Here is a 21860-nt window from a genome sequence, read left to right on the forward strand (position 1 = left end):
TACTGATAAACACATTCTGCACCCTCCTACAAGAAGAAACTGGACCAAGTAGGGTGGATGGCACTGTGGTACTGATCAAGATGTGGGGATCTCCTAATGAAGAAAAGGGACACCCCACACAACCTTCCCAAGAGCCTGCAGTAATTCCTATTCACTATTCTACAGTTTTATCTCATCTTCTCCAGATAACCCTGCAGGCATCTGACTCATGTATGGTAAATATTATAATGTAGCTGCAATCAAACAGTAAAGACAGAGGCAATGTTGGGGTTCTGCAGCTGCAAGGGCTATGCAAGTCCTGCCACTGCATGTGGCTGCTGGTCATTCCCAGCTGGAGCTCACAGGCTCAGATGGTGCCAGTGAGAGCAGCTGCTGAGCTTAGGAACATTTTTTCCCCTCAACCTTCATGCCACTTCATGCCACTTTTCCACAGTCACAAGTGCTTTTAGTTAAATAAGATCATTCACTCTTACTTATTAAAAATTTTTTGTTATTTTTGAGCCCACAGAGTCCTCCTGAAACACACACATGACAGTATTATTTCTGTACTCTGACTAGAAGGTTCTGTTCTCCCTGCACTCTTCAAAGTTACAAGGAGCTTAGGCACTGGAATATACAGTGCAGGAATTACACAAGCTGCCTTCCTACAGTCTGCACAAAGAACCTCTTGGGGACTTCTGCAGGCAATACACAATTCCCTGGGAGCATTCTCAGTTCTAGAATGATTATTCTACCTTGTTGGGGACCATATTGAGACCAAGCCTATTTAGAACTGAGAGGTTCATTTATTTTAAAGAGATATAGCTCAGGGCTCTAAGCCATGACATGACTTGCAAGGACATAAGCTGGAAGCAACCCAAATGTCTTATCTGCCCCTGTGAAGAATAACACTGAAGTACTGTGATAAATCAAGATGAAAAAATTGCAGAAATATGCACAAATATTGTGGTACTCTTTCTCCAGACTCCAATTCTTCTCCCAACCCATTTTACCTTCTCGTTCTGAATGAAAATGAAGTATTTGGAAAACATCCGCCCATTACATTCTTAACTGACCATTTATAAGAACCTTTCCTTTCACATATTTCAAAATAACTGAAGCACACACAGATGGCTAACCCAGCTGTGGCAGGTGCATCAGAGTGCCAGAAAAACCAAAATCTGACCTCTGCTCTGCTCAACATCTCTCTCTGTTGTTTGGCTTCAATACTGCATTTACTGAAACTCACTAGACTGCTACAGGATAACTCAAACAAAGCTGGATTTCACAGACTTCACAGAATATTCTTAGTTGGAAGGGACACACAAGGATCATCCAGGCCAGCTCTTAAGTGAATGGCCCGTGTGGGGATCAAACCCACAGCCTCAGTGTTATCAGCACCATTCTCTAACCAAACAGATCACAGAAGGTTCCTGACACTCTGCACAAGGTACTCTTGCACAAGACAACAATTTGAAACTGTAGAGACTGTGTAAATTTAAGCAAAATCAATCATTTTAGGAATTCTTAGCAGAGGTAAGTCCACACCTCAGTGTAGAAATAGTAATATCTGCATGTAAAGTGCAGGTTGTCTCCATCTACCCTTTCCTATAAAAGTTTTGACTCTCTATAATGTAGACAGCACACTGCAAGTGGAAGAAACCTCACGGATGTAATAGCATCTTTCTAGTTTTCTTCTACAGTATCTGTCTGGCTTGCAGTTTCTGTAGAAATGTTACCAAACTAATTTGATTCCAGGTCTGACTGGCAACATTAAGTCCCTGAACTCTCCCACAGGATGCAGGATTATCTGCTTTATAGTCTGGTTGACAATTTACAACTTGCCTTCACATATTTTTCTTACCATCTTTCTGGTTTCACATACTGAAGGAACCACCTCCCCCTTCTCAGAAAAACCAAACTCATTTTTTTATTGTACCCCCTAAAAAGTTACTTAAAGGAGTGGATACAAGGATCCTTTAAAACCTTACGTAGGCAGCCATCAAAAGCAAAGTAGTGCCCCGAGGAAGGAAAACAGTGACTCCCTATGGACTCTGGGGCAGTAACTCAGCTCCAGATGGACCTACCACACTCTTTCTCTCCTTTTTACCTTTTAAATGTGTGGTTTGCTAAAAGCCTTTTGATGATGTAAAAAAAAACTTTGGACTTGCAGAATAAAACAACCAACAGCACAGTGAAATAGTAAGAGAGTCCTGACCTTCCAAAGAACACTCACATTCAGTTGGAAGAGGGAGGAACGTAGGAAGTGTACGTGTTCAACACGAGAAGAGTTTCCAGGAAAGCATAATTTTTTAAATTGTTTTTTTTTTAACTGGCAAGTCATAATGAAAGTGCAACTGACTTCCAGATGAGGGTGTGGTGCTTGAAGACAAAATGCAATGTGTCAGACCAATTCAGACCACTCCACTGAAGCACATCTCAATTGCAGTACCTGCTACTCATCTGCTGACAAAATAAGGTTAGTTTTGTTTTAATATTTACTGCTCTGTATATTGTGTGATATACTTAGCTTATTTACATACATTTACTCTTAGTTAAGTTGGCTTTACAGAGAGACATCATTTCACTAGGGCACACGCTCATTTCCAGTATCAAAATTAGATTTGTTGAGTAAGGACAGAATTTTGCTTAAGTCATTAGAGAAAAAAAATCTTTCTGTTTAAACTGGGGATATTAACTTCATTCAACATGCACTCATACAATCCCATGTCAAGTTTAAACACACTGAATTTGTATTTGACTGGAAGGCTGGAATAATTCTGCAAGAAAACATGCAGTTGCAGAGTTAATATATCTATGAATATACCTCCTAGAAAACAGTATTTGAAAACTCAGCAGAGCTTCTGAGCTATTTGGGTTCTTGTGGGCAGTTTGTACATGATAAGATTCCTTTCCGTCATAACATCCTGAGAAACCTCCAGCTGCAAGATGCAGTGTACCCGTAGCAATCTGCTTCTGTAAGAGATTCCACGTGGGCATGGCTCTCTGTGTGGGATGGAGACTAAACTAAACTTGTTCCACCAGGTGTTCAACACCCAACTCAGAAGGGGCTAATCTGCTTTTTGTGGCGGGCACATATACGTGTGCCTGAGAAACAACAGCAACAGGAATCACAAATACGAATAGGTATGTTAGCCAAAACAGAAATGTGTTTTTAAGGGACAAATATTAACTGCTGCATTTTAGGTAACTTTGTTTCTGTCAAAAGCTCAGGTCAGGCAAAAGCCCATCAGGCAGCGAAGCACAGAGTGACAGCCAAAGTGCTTTGTCATAGAGACTTCTTGCAGTTTGCGCTGAAATGTTTACGGCTTTGCTTTCAAGCAAATTCACTAGTGATCCAATTTGATTAAGCATTCCCAGCTGGATTCTGTAATTAAGTGCTTTAAGACCACAACTAAATCTTTTCAGTCTAACTTCTAATTTTCTTCAAATCTCAGCTAAGTGGATTAAACCCTCTTTGCAGCAGTTTTTCTTCTACTAAAAAAGATTCACTTGCTGCTGATAACTAAATCCCTCCTCAAAGTACCATAAAGCTGCAAAAGATTACTGCTGCTGGAGAATCCTGCTAACAGAGCTTGTTAGGCATAGAACATCCCTTGCCAAAGTACTAAATAGAATGATTGTACTTTTCCATTCTGCATATCTCATTTAGGCAACAGTAAATGGCAGATTACAAGACTTAAAATAAGAGTGATCACTGTTTAAAGTTTAATGGGGAACGTTTTGAAATGTTAACAGAATAATCCAACAAAGTCACTAAGGATGAAGCCAAATCAAACAGTTAATTTCAAACTAATACACTTCCTAAATATTTGGCTATCAGAATCACTGAAAAAAACCCAAACAAACACAGAAATTATTAATTTCTCTCTATTTAGTTGGTCTGCGTCCCTTATTATGAGATCAATCAGTAACTTATTTTTTCCTGGTAGACAAAACACATTAAAAAAATTTAAAGAGATACTGTTTATAATAAAGATTTGGCAACCTTTCATTTCAACCATTGTCTAAAAACCAGAAATTATATTTGGGGTTTTTTGCAAGCTTGAAAAAGCTGAATTGTAGCTCTGGGGCAGAAAATCAGATAACAATCTGCTCTCAGCAACACTGACCTCATATTCTGAAACACTGCAGATGATGAGAAAGGGGGCAAATGTTTTTCGTTCTCAGGTAGTTTTTGCTACTGCAGTTAAGAAACCTTAATCCCATTTATTTCAAGAAAACAGGGCACTGCAGGACTGTAGTTTACAATAGAAAGAATTTCAGCACATTAGTCAATGAACACAATTATAAGAAAAGAAGAGAATACTGTAGGACACAACTTGCTTAAGATACAATCTGAAGACAGGAACTTCAGCCCTAAGCTGGCAGTGAAAACACAGCCTTAGTGTTTACGGAGTAAATTTGTCATGAGATTGTACTGGAAAAAACAGCAGAGCTTCTGAGCTGTTTGGGTACTTGTGGGCAGTTTGTATGCGATAAAATTCCTTTCTCTCATAACATCTTGAGAAGCCTCCAGCTGTGTACCCGCAGCTATCTGCTTTCTGTAAGAAATTCCATGTGGGCAAAGCTGGCTTTGGGGGATAGAGACTAAACTAAGTTTGTCCTACTGCTGGTTCAGCAACAGACTCCACTGCTGTACTTTATGCAGTGTGCCTGAGAAACAGAAACACTCTCCTTATATTATCCTCTTATCTGAAATGTGTCAGAATTTATGACAGCAGGCACTAAATACTACTGTTTGTCTCTCAATTTTAATCTGCTCCTGTTATGCATTCGATTGTAACAGCATTCACAGCCTTCAACTGGTACTCCTTGCTTTGCAGAGGCTGTAGAGAGAAAAGTGTAATTCCAACCCTATAAAGGTACAGACAAAGTTATGTTGCAATGGAACGCTGTCAAACATAACTGAGACAGAGCAGCTAAAGCAATGATGGCTCCTTGACTGAAATGTGGAAATCAGTGAGGGGCACTCCAAGCATCTTGCAATCTCAAATGCCAACGTTAATGAAAGCATTTCTGTTGAATCCATTTAACATTGTATTGCACACATAGATGTTGTCAGTTACTCTATTCCATGTGAGAATTTGAGACGGTCTGTTATGCCTCCATTACCATTTAGCTCTACTTTGATTATTCACAAATGTATTCTCAATATCCAAATTCTTTAAATTTGAGACGTATAAGCAACCCTTAAGGAGGGGTTTATTTGCAACAGGAATTTTACAGCTTAAACTCAGTATCCCCTTTGGTATCCCCTTCTTCCCCTTTTTTTGTGTCTTGTAGCTTTGCCACAGGCTGAGATATGAATAACTCAACTGATTACTGGACTGGGGACGAGGAGGATGATCTCAACCATGTTATAGATTACACTTCATATGAACTTCTCTGTGAAAAAAGCGATGTGAGAAATTTCACCAAACTATTCCTTCCTGCGTTCTATGCACTGGCTTTCACCGTGGGAGTCGCTGGAAATTCATTAGTGGTTGCAATTTACGCCTATTGCAAGAAATCGAAGACTAAGACAGATGTGTACATCATGCATCTCGCCATTGCCGATTTGCTCCTGCTCTTCACACTCCCTTTTTGGGCTGCAAATGCAGTGCAGGGATGGGAACTTGGAAACTCACTGTGCAAGCTCACTTCTTCTCTGTACACCATGAATTTCAGCTCCAGCATGCTGTTCCTGGCCTGCATCAGTGTTGATAGATATAGGGCCACTTCTGAATCCCGGGGCCATAGAAGAATTGGTAAACACTGCAGTGTTACCTGCATCTGTGTCTGGCTGTCTGCCATTTTCCTCAGTATCCCTGAACTAGTATTTAATCAAGTCAAAAAACACAATGACAGGAATGAATGCCTTCCTGTATTTCCAATGAACATGGAAACACTCTTAAAATCAACCATTCAAATCCTGGAAATTATCCTAGAATTTCTGCTTCCTTTCCTAGTAATGCTGATCTGCTATTCTGCTACTGCTCGGGCAATCTTTAGATCTGCAAATGTTAAAAAGTCTAGACCTTTCATGGTTCTGCTGGCAGTAGTGGCTACTTTCATAATCACTCAGCTACCTTACAACATTGTGAAGTTCTGGCGAGCCATAGATATCATCTATATGTTGATCACTGACTGCGATGCAAGTAAAACCATAGATGTTGCACTCCAGGTCACCAAGAGCATAGCTTTGTTTCACACCTGCCTGAACCCTATTCTCTATGCCTTTCTGGGTGCTTCTTTCAAAATGCATATTATGAAAATTGCAAAAAATTATGGGTACTGGAGAAGACAACAGCAGAATGGAAGACCTGAAGAAATTTCTATGAATTACGACGATCAGACAGAAGAAACAATTAGTTTCACTATATAGACTCTCCATTACTTTCATCATCTTATATAACCAAGGGAATTGTTCACTAATTCTAGGGGGGTATTGTTTCAGCAGCTGTTTCTCTGCAGGTTAACTTTCAGATGAATTTTTGAACCTGTACACTAGCCAATACACTACAGAGCAGTTCAAAGTGGAACATGTTTATCAGAATGAAGCATCATGCAAGAACTAGACACTGAAATTTTGAGAAACAATAGAGATATTTACTACACAACAACAAAAACTCAAACAAACCCCACTACAGCACAACCCAAACACCTAAAAAAGCCAAGACTGAAATTTTAACGTGTACTAGGCAATTAAATAGCTGTGTAATGAACAATCTGTACAAGTCTAAACATCTAATTAAAACAGAGAAAGAAACTATCATCAATGAAACAGCAGTACAGGAACTTTTGTACCAAAAGTTAATACTCTTGTGTTTCTCCAACTATTTTGTAAAACTTTAGAACATCTGCCTAATAACTGAGTTCCATTTTTCAACTCAGCTATCATTGCATATCATTCCTTGCAGCTTGAAATGATATGTAAGTTTGTGGCTGAGAGTTGAGAGGGACAGAGGGGGAGAAAAAGCCATTCTATATGTGTTTCCACATATGTATAGCAACAACAACAGCCTCTGGAAAAAGCAGCAAGTCCTTCTCCATAACTACGGAGACCTTTCACCTCTCCTTTTCTGCTTACCCTAAACTTCAACAATGCCAGTCCTCTATGGGAGGCAGGTTCTAGATCTCTGTAAATGTAAGACAAAGTTAAGTTAATCTCCAGATACAGGGCTTGGAATTTCTATTCAGAATTTTTAAAATTCATCAAGCACTGCAATAACTGTATCTGCTAAAATATATGGAGATTCAATAAAGTCAAAGAACAAAAAAATGCACTTGCTTTTGTTTATTCATACTTTATGTTTGGTTTGTTTTGTTTTAGTAGGTACTGACATCTCTCATCATCATAGGCATTTACCAACCAGCAAAGTGTAGAGGCCTTGCTTGACAAATCAGAGAGGCTCTGTCTCTATACTGAGCTCATGGATTTACAGTTTTTACACAGAGAGGTACCAAAGCTGTCTCCTGCCACAGCGTTGGCAGGAATTCCAGGAAAACAGCAGTTTTCTGTGAGTCACTGGAAGCATTTCAAATATGCTGACATATTAGCTTAGCTTTCAAAATGAAAATGGGGTGTTACAGCAAATTGGCCTTGTCTTCAAACGTCCCGTGGGCTCTCACAAAATGCCTGATCTACGCCTTATGAAAGCCAACAAGAATCATTTTTAGACACTGTTCCAAGTTACACAACTATGGACTGGAAGAAAAAGCTCCTAAACGACAGACAACAGGAGCACAAACAAGACATGAGCTGCTTCTCCCTGTTTGGATGACAAAAGCTCGCAGAATTTCTGCCCATCGTTTTGAGAAATACTAGGGCGTGAACGGGTAAGTCAGAAGTGCTTGACAGAAGGTCTACAAATACACCATAAATCTGACATATTTAAGCCATACTGGATTTACTGTACACAAGCAGAACACCCATGCAGAGTATGGAAAGAAACTCCAGTTCTTCCACAAAGTAACTGTCTCCTTGCATGTGTGATTCACGGCTTGTCTTCACAAATACAGAGCGGCTGCTCACAGAGTGACGTTCTGACCAGGCTGTCAGGCTTCTGGAATTTCCAAACATCCAATGTCCTAATGTCCCGCTCAGAGTAAAAAGGAAAAAAAAAACCAAACAACCAAAAACAAAAGAACCCAAACAAATGAAACAAAAATCTCCAAAACAAACAAAAAAATCCCAACCAGGCAGAAAGGGAGACTCTGACTAAGACAAAGTCAAATGAACATTGTTTCTCAAACTTCTTGAAATTGCAGAGCCTTTTATGCCTCTATCTTTATGCAAATCTGACTGTCCTAATTGTTTTTATCAGAATTAAAACAAACCAAATCATGCTTACTTTATGTTAACTCTCCCTTTTATAATTCACATAACTAATTTTATGAGTATTATTTTGCACGCATGACCTCCTACAAACTTTCCCATTACTTCCTCAGGGACTGCAGTGCACAGCTGGGAAACACTGACCCAAAGCAAAGGTAGCAGCCAGCAGTTAACTGACACTCTTGGGTCAGGGGACAAGATACCGTGCCTCCTGTTTTACAGGAGAAGAAAGGAGAGAGAGATCTATCTTCTGGTGAGTCTCGGTATTGCACAAGCATGTATCAGTAGGTAGCTGACACATTCCTGTACGTGAATGAAACATTCAAGTTTAACAACTCGGTTTATTTACTTGGCTTCCAAACTCCCACAGAACGATGACTTTCAAGTTGCTGTCACACATGTTTTGGCAAAAATGTAACAGTACTACAATATCAGGGACATTTACCACTTATAGTACAATCCACTGATTTTACCGGAAATTATCATAAAAGCAAATGTCCTGAAATACTCAGCCCAAGAGCATCACAGGCTACTTTAAAAAACAGCCACATTTTACTGTAACTACACAGTATACTCAAACCTCACACCCAAACTGCTGAAGACAGCTTCATAAAAACAAAGTTTAAAGGGTATGAACATAAATGTGTGAGTTACCTGACAGAAAGAGGTAACCATAGAGAACAATAGTGGCATACATTCTGTGAACAAAATTCAGAGGTTCCAAAAAGCATCCAAGCCTTCAAATTGAATTTGAGTCTTGGACTTTGATTCATAGAACAAAAGCTCAATTCAGCTCTTTCTGTTGTTTTAAATTCTATTGCCTTTACTCAAGAAAAGACAAATTTCCATCTCAGAAATGAAGCATAAATATTTTTGTTTTAAGAGTTGTTGGAAAAAAATTTAGGCTTAGCCATTCTTATTTAGGGTTTCCACACTTACCACTGCTCCACCACTTCTTGCCATTGATCACATAACTGTTTCCATCTCGCTCAATGCTGCATTGCATATTGGTGGCATCACTTGAAGCCACATCAGGTTCTGTGTTAAAGGTAAAAACAAAACCAAACCACTGGGTTAAATGAAGAGGTAGTACTACCTCCACAAATACAGGGCTGTAGATATACTGTAATAATAACACAGTTTCGCTCCCAGTAGAAAAGTTGTTTTCAGAACCTCACTGCTGGTGGTCGAAAGACTTTCTATCTTCCAACAACCTGTTATTCATAGCCAGTTTAAATGGACTTGTTCTTGGGCTCAGATTATCCATTACGATCAACAGCCTTCTTCCTTTCCTGATCTTTTCAAATCTTTTATCCTTCCAGTGTACTTAGAGAAAACAGTCATGTCTCTCCTCAGACTTTTTCTTCCCCTGGGCTCTTCTCAAGTGAAAATGAAGAGATTGAAACTAATTTTATGATAGTACGTGAAATAGACTATACAAAGCTGTCAGCAAAATGTCATCAATGATTATTTGGAACAGGAAAGATTCTTCCTCTCTCCTTTCACCATTACTTTTTTTTTAATAGGCAAATGCTTTTGCTTTAAAGTAAAAGCATCTCTTTCCTCTTGGGGAACACAGTGAAACAGAATTTGCAAAATAAGGGTTCAGCTCTACCAGGCTGAGTTCTCTTGACTCCTTCTGACATGGGAAGATCAAGATTTTGACATCAGATGTTCCAAAGCTACCTTCCTACAGCAAGAGCCAGACTTTCCAAAGATGTTGAATGCCACAAGCTTTCAAGACCAAAAATTATTACAATGCTGAGCTATGGACATAAAGCAAGTTACCTCCAGGTTCTATCTTAAAACCTCTACCTATGACGTACTGCAAAACTACACAACTTAATCACAGTAATCATATTTGTACCTAATTGTATGTTTCTAAAGAACCCCAAAGCATATTATAAAAAAGGGCGAGCTCTATTGTAAATCTGTTTGGTACTATAAAATGTATTTTACCAGTACTAAAAATAAACTGAAGATATATAGAAAGCAAATAGTATTGTAACCATGAAAAATGGTAACTACTGGGGAAGGGCAGCAAGGGTGCTTCACTCTGCATTCACATCTCACAGATTTTATATTCAAACACATTCACAGATACAATGGAAATTTTTATATTAATTCATTAACACACAATTTGACGTTTTCTACTTTTTGCATATACCATTTAAAGTTTTTGCCAATTGTCTCTAACTTTCTTCTGGAGAAAAATTTACCCGTCATGCAGAAGCAAGAACTAATCTTCCCTTCCAGGAGAGGCTCCAGCCACTCTTTCTTTTGCTCTTCAGTCCCATACATGTGGAGGACCTCCATGTTTCCAGTGTCTGTAAGAAATCAGAAGTCATGTTTACTTCTTGAGACACACAACTCTTAAGGTGCAAGATGACTGACTTTTAAATGTTCTCAGTGCTGTAGTTATGGGACAGGGCTGCTAACCTGGTGCATGACAGTTAAAAACCTCAGGAGCAATGAGGCATTTCCCCGTCTCCTCAGCTATTAGGGCGTAGTCAAGCTGGCTGAGACCACTGACATCTGGAAGAAAAAGGTTCCACAGACCTTCTGCTTTTGCCATTTCCTGTTGCAAGAATCAACAGAGAAAAATACCATATAATAATACCAAAAATACCAATAAATCTTAAAAAACAGAAAAATAAATTCTGGCTTGCTAGACACTTCCTTCCTTCCTGCTGTCTAATACATCTCATGCCTTTTTTCAATAGCTATTTTGAAATAATAGGTACAATCTTTGATTGAAAATTCAGACACATCCCTCACAGAACTCACTTTGTTTTACTCCTCTCTCATTTCTCTCACCTTTTGCACACTTCTCTCTTCCTTTCCTTCCACTATTCCTCACACTGTTTCTTTCCATACAGAGTAACTTCTCCAGCATGATATGCCAAACACTCTTCTGCTCTATATCTGTGCTCTTTTACTGCTAGAATGCTAAGAATATTTACTGTCCCATACCTTCAGTTTCTCAAGAAGTGGTGGTTTCTTCCATTTTTCCTCAGTATTTCCACGTTCAGTATAGTATTTTATTATTTCCTTAGAGAAACAATTGAAAAGATACTGTTTAAATGAAGAACACATGTAACACAGAAGTAATAATATGATGTCTTTTCCAGTCCTGTGCACCAAGAAACCAATTAAAGAAATATTCATCATAGGTTTTCATTATATAGTGAGTTGTATTAAAAAATTAAATATATAATTGAAAACCGAACTGCAACCTATTCGTTTTGCAAGACTTGAAATGCATCACAGAGATGACCCCAATCAGTACCTTATTTCATACAATTATTTGGGTTCGTTTAAAGTATGTGGTGATGATGCTAGAAGGTCAGTATTTTCTGATGATAAAAGTACCTGTTACCAACAGTACACAGAAGAGGCATGAAACCAAAAGTAAAAGCACAAATGAACGCCTGACATAACGACACTAAAGATTCAGGTTTCCTGTCACAACATTCAAATATATAAGCCAGTTAATCTTTTGTTAACAGAGAAAAACCCCACAAAGAATACATTTTCTCTTCCTGTCAAAATAATTCCTTAACAGATTATGTCAGTAGTCATTCTGAGCATCAGTGATTATTAGTAAAACTATATATTCAGTAATCCTAGTATTTCCACAAGTATGTTTTAGTGAGGTACAGCACTTCAAACCTCACCAAGAACTAGTTAAAGAATGAATAAAAGTAGTTCCCTCTTCTGAAAATGACACGATAAGACAAATGCCCAAGTAAAATTTAGAAGTCCTGATGCACAATTCTTGTTATCAGAAACAACTTACAAGCACAACACTACTCATCTGCAAAAACTGTGGTCCATTTATTTTTAAAGCAAGTACTTTGATTATTGCAAGGCTTCCTTGGACAGTCCTAAACTACAATCCAAAACCAGTCACAGACAGACTTCTAAAAAACTTTGCATATCAAGAGTTACTGCCCTTAACCCCTCCTTGTGATAGGCAGATGCATTCATAAATCTTTTAGATTAATATGTTCTCTGCATTTCTGCCTGACTGCCAAAACCAACCAACCAACCAACCAAACAACAACAAAAAAGCCCAAAACAGAAAGCCAAAGAAATCAGTTCTGCAACAGAAGTCATCTGTGTTTCCATAAGGCTAAAAGCTGAACCAACTTTCTACGTGGAAAATTTCTAATCTCTCTAGGATAAGAAGTAAAATGGTTCGTCTCATTTTCCCTTCCACTGATTATTGACTTCTGTGGGTATTTCATTATCTGATTTCAAATCTTCACTGGTATTAAATATATTCAGGAATGAGGCTACATTGCTACATTACGTGATCCCATTTTTTGTCAGAAAAGTCACAGCTTAAAGAGAAAGCAAGAAACAGATACACTCAGCTTCATATGGTTTAAACCAGCAATTTCCATTTTTAAATTAGCATCTTTCCATTTATTACATAAGAGTTCTAGGTTTTTGTTAAAGTATTTTAGCAAATTCCTTTAGAAAGTAACTCTTACTAAAAAGAGAAATTTTTACACTTCAAAAAGTTTAAAAAGTAACTCAGCTTTCATTAACAATGCATACAACATCTTAATCCTGGAAAAAAAAATAGACAATAATGATTTCTGCTAATATTTCTCAATGCCATAAATATCACTACATGAAAATAAGGCTGTTTCAGAAAAAAACCCAAAACAAGAAGATATGACTTCTATACATAGTTTTACATTTTTATAAAGTCTAGTCTGAAAATGTTCCCTTAAAAATAGGTTAACTAAAAGCTTTTACCTTCTCAGCTGGATAAATGTGCTGCTTCATGAACTGCTTGACCTTCAGCAAAACCTCTTGGCCTTTCCTACTTTGATGGAAGAGCTCTCCAGAAATGTGCTGTGTGCTGCTGAAAGATGACCTAGGGAAGAACACTCAATGGAATAACAAGTAAGATTTTCCCTCACAATAATATAAGCTGCCTTACACAGGCATTCAAATAAATGAAGATGTTGCAAAAGCTTTGCCTTACTGTTGACCAGTAGTTTAGATCACTCTTACCTTTTTGAGAGCTCTAACCCTCTCTCTGCCAAAGGCTTCACAATCTTAGCAAATTCATGACTATTCTCTGCAGAAGCATTTCCAATGAGATATCTAGCATATACACCCTAAAACCAAAAGAGAGGCATATATGGTATAATTATGCATTTAAAATTGTCTCTTTAACACACCGGTGATTTCTTCAACTATGAAAGTAACACTTAAATGCACATACTCTTAAAATGAAAAACTTACCACCCGGACAATTTTACTGGGATATGCTAATATTGGTTTTGGTCCATCTCTGATATAATGGAGACACTTGCTGCACAAGAGTTAAAAAAATACCCCAGCTAAACCAACCTAAAAGCAAACCCCAAAAAATAGTAGATGAAAACAAAAAATAAAAAAGATAAATGTCTGCACATGATACTGCAAGCAAACCCAGCCTGTCCCTCAAGCCAACTGACAACAGTATAGATATATGATAGTTATGACTAAATTAACTACCCATATCCACACAAAAATATGTGATATTTCAGCAAATGTGAGTGTATTACCTGGGCTATTGCTGCCATTTTAAAATATGACAAAGCAAGAAAAAAGTTGAAGTTGGATAAAGTAGTGTTAATACGCCGGCAGCGGCAGTAAATGGAAACCAGTTCTTCAAATGAAGGAGTTTCTAAAAAAAAAAACAACAATTTTTTAGAATACTCAACGTTTTCTATGATTTTTTTTCCAGCTTATTCTTCAACACTTGTTCATCTTTATGAGATATTTCATTTACATAGTAAACACCATGATTTATAATTTCTCATGCTGTAACTGTGATATGGGAAACAAAAGGAAAAAGGATTTGCCAGAATTTCAAGTAACTGTGACAATTCCTACCACCCTTCACCTCCACTCCAGTCAGGAAACTGATTTCAGCAAGGGGGTAGGATTTTTTTTTTAAATAAAAGTTATATTTACATTTAAATTTCTGTTCTCTTTCATTATCTCTAAGAAAGGTTCAAACTAAACTTTTTCCAAAGTAGCATATTGTAGCTGAGACATAGCTTGTTAAAACAGAACTACCTAAAACCTCTCTATCAGCATGCTTCCGACAATGAAGGAAACATGGAAGAGTTATTTTCAAGTGCAAAACTATATGTTTGTAGATTTACCATTTAATTCCTGTTTATAAGGGTAACATTTCAAATAAAAATCAACCCTAGAATTTGTTTCAACAAAAAGATTACATTTTCATACCTATGGTGCCTTTGAAACCCAAGACAGATCCTTGACCTAAGGCCTTAATAGATGTAGGCCAAAAGTAGAATTGAGTGGCATATGCTAAATCTGCTAAAGGATGACCAGCAGTAGAAAGTTCCCAGTCCAGCACTGCCAAAACACGAGCCTTAAATAAAAATAAAAACCTCGAGTGAGTGCTAGAAGACAAATCCTCTCCATCCACAGATGCACCACCCACTTAATATCCACGAGTTTTATTTGATTACTATATATTTAAAATTAAAAACATGCACTGTAGCTGTCTACAACAAAAAGAGTTCCTTTTGGCCCTATCTAAGGATCTGTAGAAAATTAAAATTCCCATAAGGGCAGAAAGCTAGGCATTTTTCCACAGAAAATCCAATTTAAATCTACATTTTTGAGTAGTGTTCTTCCTGTCAGAAACTTGTAAATTCTTCGAGTCAAAATATGGTTGAATTAAAATATCCTAAAGAACAGTAGTACTGACAGTTGCTGACAAGACAGTACTGACAAGACAACCAGTCTTGTTGCATGGTCCTTTAGCACAGAAACTCAGACCATGCATCAAACCCCCTAATTTATCACAATATTATGTATAGATTAACACTTACATAGGGAACTGAATTTCTTAAACAGGAAGTCAATCATTGCCCGGACTGTGACACAAGCTTCTGCTGCAAGCATCCTTGCAATGGTGTCTTCAGCTGGGTGTGCTGAGACTCCCCAGTCTGTCATTCTGATAAATTCTTATAATCCGGCTTGTCTGTCAATCTGAACGATTGCTCCAGCCTACTCATGATCCCTGGCTACTTGAACTATGTGCAAAAGTCTTTCCTACGTGGTCACTCCTGCCTATACAGGAGAAGTTTCTAAAGATTACTTGAAATTACCTATGTACAGCTCGATCAATTCCTTCAACTGCATCAGGAACATCATCTCGGGAGAGTTCCCGAGACTGCCAAATCTCAGTCAAATCTTGGGGTCAAATCAGTACATTTAAGCCTACAACTAATGTGTCTATCAACTAATCCATGCACAACAATGGGACCTGTTGCTTTGCTGTGAAGTAGGCATTGCAGAGTCTTGGTCACAAATCCCAGGCATATCTTCTGGTCACAACACAGCAAATAGCATGGAAAAAAATAATGAAAACGCAACTATGTCGATAGATAGTTAACACGTATTTATTTCCAAAAACAGAAAAAAAATCTCTTTCTTTTCCCTTTCAGGGTCTCTGTGATCTATGTGTACTCCATAACTAAGAAGATTTTTCTTTGCTTCCACTAGTATCATGTATCATGCATTCAGATCCTATTCCAAAAGCCATTGTTAACTGAAGCCATATCACAGTCAAACGGGCTTTGGATCAAATGCTTATGTAGTTTAATGAAGTGAGACTTGAGTTGCACTGAATTCAACAGGATTTATGCATACACAATGTTTTGTACCTGGACTTTGAAGTAGGGACTAGAACTAATGAATAAATTGAGTATCTTTCAAGGTCAGGTCAGATGGGGCCCCTGAGCAACCTCGTCTAGGGAAATGTGATGAAACTAGATGATTTTAAGGTCTCTTCCAACCCAAATCATTCTGTGATTCTATCAATTCTGTCTAGCTCCTGCAATGAAAACCAGGACTGTATTAGGTACCTAAATACCATACACAGTATAGAGAAGAGTTAATTTCTCTCCTATTGTTTTCAAAGACGTATCACGCACTAAAATAATCCACAGAAGTGTTCCATTACATGGAAGTGTTTCAAATACCTCTGTTGGATGGAAGATGATGTTATCTATCCTCATGTCCCCATGAATCAGGCTTTCTTCATTATCATCAGGTGGCAAGTTGTTGGCTAACCAGTCAGCCAGTTTGTTCATGGCAGGAATATCTGTATGAGCAGCTGCATCATACTGTTTTTTCCAAGTTGACACCTAAAGAAATACAAACACTCCAACAGATTTTCCAACTGATTCCCAAGTTTTTAAAGAGCACAAAATTCTGAAGCATGTGCTTCTGTTTTTTCACTATTATCATGTTACAGAATTCAGTAAAACCCAGTACCTCTGCATTTGCAAATGTGAACTATGAGATCAAAAGATGCAATGAGGACTACCTCTAATTTCTATTTCAATCCTATTTACACAGCCCAAATCTAATATTATTCCAAAAGCAAATTAGTATCATTCCCTGAGCATAGCACTATAGAATCAGTCTGAATGTAGCAGTGGCCTTACACGGTGCACAAAATAATTGAACTAGGTGAAGGTGTTTAATAGCTAATATATGATGGTTACTTTTACAAGTTTTTAATAACTAATAATTTAGCTTGCAAATCAAATAAATATTCAAAGACCTGACAAGACAAGAGAATTTTTTGAAGAGTTTTACCTGTCTTTTGCAGTATCCTGGTCCTCTACCATATCCTTGGAGGCCCAATGACTGTAAATCAAAGGAGTGCAACAGGGCCAAAGTTTCTATCATTGCAACATACAAAGCAGAACGCTCTGCTGGGCCCGCTTCAGGCAATGAGATGTCTCGGAAAATGCGACCCTAAAAACACCATAAATCAGATATTTGGTGGGATGTACACACCAGATGAAAAGAAGTAAAGCTATACATTTAATGACCAAAACCAAATGTAGTGAATCAACACCTCTATGCAAACAAAAATTCCTTCCTCATTTATTTTATTCCTCGCTCAGGGCAAATGAAGGGATTCACAGTAATCTCAGATCATTAGTATATGGAAGGCAATTAAAATAACAGATATATTCAGTAGATGAAAGTCTGAATTAGAGCACTCAGTCCAGATATCATGAAGCTTGAAAGCACCAGGAAAAATAATGTTGCTGCATTGCCTCTAACAACTAACTTGCAGAAAAAATATCAATGAAGACCTGAGGGAGATGGGGGGGCACAGACAGGGAGAGAAGAGAAACAGGTAGGTTGCACATCCTGAGGCAAACAACCCAAAGGAATTCACTTGTGTTCTCCTTAAAGGCAGTTTAATATATCTAAAAGATGGGTGTGTTTTTCCATTTTATCCTTTAATTTTGACGCTTCCAGTAACAGATTGGAAGAGAAAAAACAGATTCCTATCTCCTCTGAGCTCCTCAATTTCACTGTTTTGCATGATGGCTTCAATATATTCACACAGATAAAGTAGCAAGAGAATTTTTTTTACTAAAAGGTTCTGCATAACAAATCTCAAAATCAGGTTCTGTACTGTGCAATAGTTTATTCAACAGAATAAATATATGGTTGTTTTCTAAATATACAATGTATTTGTTAAAAACAGTGAGTGTTGTCCATCTTAGAATGGATAGACTGTACATTTACATAGTTAGAAATGCAGCAAGGTTTCTTCTTAAGTAATCACTTTCTTGTAGCCAAAACTAGAAAAATTCTCCATCTTTAATGTAAGAAATCCGTTTTAAATTTTTCAGAGTTCTTACATTTTATTACTCTTGATTCATGGGTTTTGTAGGAAAGTTAACTTAATCTCCAGAAACTGGCCCACAAACTCTTATATTTCTAATTTCCCAGTTAACCTGATGACAGAGTAGGACGCAATGAAAGGAAAGAGGCCTGAATTCAAATCCTCCTCCAGCAGGAAAAAAACCACATGATACAGCATACTTACACTCAAAAATCACCAAAATCTAACAGAAGCACTATCAACTCAGCTACAGTACCCCCAGATGGGATGGACCACAGACAGAACTATGCTGTATTCTTTAGGAAACTATTCTTTCTGTTTGAATTGAAATCCTGCTTGGTTTTCAAGAAAAGGTGATTGTATGTCAATTCCTATCTTCAGTACTAAACAGGCTGCAGGATGTCCAAAGATTCAGTATAACTTTATCAACTGACTGTTTTCCCTCTGACTTGGTTATGCTTTTCACAGAAGAAATATTGCCTTATTGCAAGACATCCTTCAAGACATCTGAGAACTCAAAACAAGAACAAGAGGTCAAATACTGAGCTGAATATTTCAACAAAGTGGGAAATAAGTCTTGGAGAAGCTGAAATCTGTGAAAATCACTGATAGGTAGCATTTCTTAAAATTATCAGATTATTTATGTTCATATCAGAAAACTTAGTGACTGCTGAGTAAGGCTCTAACAGAAAGGCAATTTAAAAGCATCTTGTAGTAGGGAGAAGGAAAGAATCTCTCACATTGGAGGACCAACCTGCACATGCTGCATTACATAAAACTCTGTTCCAATGACAGAAACATCACTGCAATACAACAGGGGCTCAGGCACCGGAAAACCAGCCGAAAATAAGGCTTTCTGCACATGATATTCTCTATCGACCTGAAGACGATACAGAAATTTAGGTTCAATTAAAACCTCCCAAACATAAATGAGCACAGTAAATGACAACGTTTAGTTCACAGAACACAGTTCACTGATCCAGCAGTTCACTGCATTTCTGGACACACTCAACAATGTGCCGGACCATCATGTACGGGACTTAGTCACTTGCAATACAAAGTGTTTGGAGCTTGATGAGGAACGTTACTTACCTTGTGTGCTCTGGGTAAAAGGGGGCCATGGGGCTTCTTCCTGAGCACATAAGCCTGACCACCCTTCTGAAGGTAAAAGGTCGGATTTGACTGGCCAGAGCTACAAAGAGAGAGATTAAAAGTACAAATTCAAGTACTTACAAATTTGTAAACTTTTAACAGAAATTATGCAAAATGCACTTCAATTTGGCCTGAACAAAATGGCAGGACAGAGGAAAGAGTTCTTCTCAGGAGTTGTTTTGGGTTGTGGGTTTTTCTTCAAATCTAGTCTTACAAGGAAGCAAGTGATAGCCTACAGAATCAAAAGTCAGAGGTTCTATTCCTACTTATAAGAAAGATGCCTTCTTTCACTGTGGACAGATCACAGCCAAATTGTTCTCCTGTAGCATTTACTTCTCCTCCATAAAGAGATATCATTAACTTATTCAAGGCATGCAGTAGATACTAACTTCAAAGCTGATTTGGAGGAATTAAAGAGAGCAGAATTCTCACTAGCTCATAATTGTATTTGTCCTTTGGTGAGCTGTATTTTGAACAATATAAGCACAAGGAAAGCTCTCCAAATTGGAGGGGAACTTTTTACAAGAGCATGTAGTGACAGGACAACGGGGAATGGATTCAAAGTGAAAGAGAGTAGGTTTAGATTAGATATTAGAAAAAAAGTCTTTACTGTGAGAGCGGTGAGGCCCTGGAATGGGTTGCCCAGAGAAATTGTGGATGCCCCATCCCTGGAAGTGTTCAAGGCCGGGCTGGATGGGGCTCTGAACAATATGGCCTAGAGAAAGGTGTCCCTGCCTGTGGCAAGGAGTTGGAAATAGATGATCTTTAAGGTCTCTCCCAACCCAACCCATTCTATGATTCTACTCTATGACTAAATTACTGATGATTCTAGTACAAAGCTCCACTGTATGCCAGCCTGATCATGATATCCATATGCTATGCTTAAGGGACAGCCTATAGGAAAATTTTAAAGAATGAATGTTGAAGTGACAAAGAAAATAAGACATTTCAATCACATACATGTGTAAAAGAAAAGGGTAACCTAGTTAAACCCTTCATAACACCTTTTCCATCATTTCCCAACCAAGACCATTGACCTTTATTTTCCTCAAGGCTCTGTGCTAACCTGCATGCCTTTCTCTCCTCATTCTGGATAATTTTTAAGATGCATTTTGACTTAGTCCAATAAAAGACTGGACAACTAATGGAAAATAAAAATCAAGCGAACTTTTGCCCTCACGCTTCCCATTACATTTCCATTCTCCCTGAAGCAGTTAGGGCATAGTTTGTAACACAATTTAACAAGTATACTGCACTGACAAACGCTCTGCCTAGCAGGAAAGAAATTTACACCAGCTGAAGCCTTGAACTGCAACTACAAGACAAGCAAACTAGTAAAAGCATAAATACTGACAGTATTTTAGCAGATTTTACTATTAGCTACTCTCCTAAGGTCCTTCCTAAGGTCTCCTCAATCGAGGTACATACGAGGATTAAGGTACAGCTGAGGATTCAATCGATGTTTTATATTTGCAACAAAAGTCAATGAAATATTGTTTACTGTTTCTTAGTGGTCTGCAGATAAAGTAGTCTAGGTCATGTTTACAGAGGAACTAATACCTATTTTTAGAATACCTTCTAATAATTAGCTCCCGATGTGAAGTCACGCAGCCACAACACTAATTTGTTGAATGCAAATGAAACCCACCGTTCTATGGGATAGTGGCTTTGGAGCCTGGGTGTGGCACCCCACTGGCGCATGGTATTGCTCTCAGGGCGTTAATGGGAATTTCAACACATCCTTGCCCTGTTCTCATGGATTTGCTTAACCGGCCATAGCCTAACGCTTCTACAAATGAATTCTTAAGCCGTGTATGTGCTTCTGAACATTACTATTTGCTGTGTAATCAAAGATGGAGCAGATAAATTGAGAGGCAATAAAACAATCATGCCAGTACTCTGAGGACAGCGGGAAGCCCACCCAACACACAGCCCGCCCGTAGACGGCTGGCTGCGGCCACACAGTGTCCGTGACAAAGGTCACCTTCGCCGCCACTGCAAACTTTGACTTCTCCAGCCGGCCAAGGGATGAGCTGTTCCCTCGGTGGCTGCTGTCCGCCATCCCCAGGACATCTCTACCGCTGGCCACCTTCCCTGCCAGGCAGCAGCGAGCAGAGCGGCCCCTCTTCTCGCCTCACAGTGCGGGCTCACAGCCCATGTCCGGGCCACGGAGGCGGCTCTGGCCCCTCCCGGGAGCGCTGGAGCAGAAGAGCGGCGGCTCCCCCGTCACCTGTGTCACCCATGTCACCTGTGCCGCCAGTTACCTGTACTGCCTGACAGCCAGCGCGCCCGCGGGCTCCCGAGGGAAGCCGCGCAGGTGGCTGCTCAGGTACCGCTCCAAGCTGCCCTGGTCGAAGCGGTGCTGCCGCCGCACCTCACTGGTGCCCGGCTCCGCCGCCATCCCGGGAGACTCTGCCACTGCTCGCCTCGCCCCGCCCCGCCCCGCCCCGCCCCGTCCTGTCCTGTCCTGTCCTGTCCCGTCCCACCCCGTCCCGTTCGCCGCCGCTCGGAGGCGCCTCGGTCCGCCAAGGAAAGCGCTGCCCGCCCCCGGGGCTGCCGAGGCTGGTTGGCTTCTCCTGGGAGACAGCAATCCCGGGAGACAGGTACCGCCTCGGTGCACACCCGCCCCCAGCCGCAGCCGGATCCCGCCCGCTCCCGCTGCCGGGTGTCGGGAGGCGGCCCCGG

The 21860-nt window shown here is 39.2% G+C and overlaps 2 protein-coding genes across 3 annotated transcripts in view; one reads left to right on the top strand and one right to left on the bottom strand.

The window, feature by feature from the left end:
• The window catches only part of ACAD11 (acyl-CoA dehydrogenase family member 11), a 30528-nt gene extending 8936 nt beyond the window's left edge, over positions 1–21592 (bottom strand). Inside the window, exons 1-13 of one of the 2 annotated variants that reach the window (XM_027748554.2) lie at positions 21440–21592; positions 19116–19215; positions 18778–18903; positions 16973–17134; positions 16351–16515; positions 14582–14729; positions 13891–14012; positions 13352–13458; positions 13091–13211; positions 11294–11371; positions 10760–10898; positions 10540–10647; positions 9260–9358 (exon numbers count right to left, since the gene is read on the bottom strand). In XM_027748554.2, coding sequence (XP_027604355.2) covers positions 9260–9358; positions 10540–10647; positions 10760–10898; positions 11294–11371; positions 13091–13211; positions 13352–13458; positions 13891–14012; positions 14582–14729; positions 16351–16515; positions 16973–17134; positions 18778–18903; positions 19116–19215; positions 21440–21576 — 1612 coding nt within the window. In that variant the 5' untranslated portion in view covers positions 21577–21592. The other variant, XM_039381567.1, reaches the window with a different exon arrangement.
• ACKR4 (atypical chemokine receptor 4) lies at positions 2331–7157 on the top strand. Its single transcript, XM_027748555.2, is given in 2 exon segments — positions 2331–2458; positions 5287–7157. Coding segments are annotated over 2 exon segments (1161 nt in total). The 5' UTR covers positions 2331–2378; the 3' UTR covers positions 6368–7157.
• Positions 21593–21860: the final 268 nt, after the last annotated feature.

The sequence above is a fragment of the Pipra filicauda genome, unplaced genomic scaffold, assembly GCF_003945595.2.
Source record: "Pipra filicauda isolate LSUMZ 115617 unplaced genomic scaffold, ASM394559v2 scaffold231_size1239837_pilon, whole genome shotgun sequence".
NCBI classification, from domain to species: Eukaryota; Metazoa; Chordata; class Aves; order Passeriformes; family Pipridae; genus Pipra; species Pipra filicauda.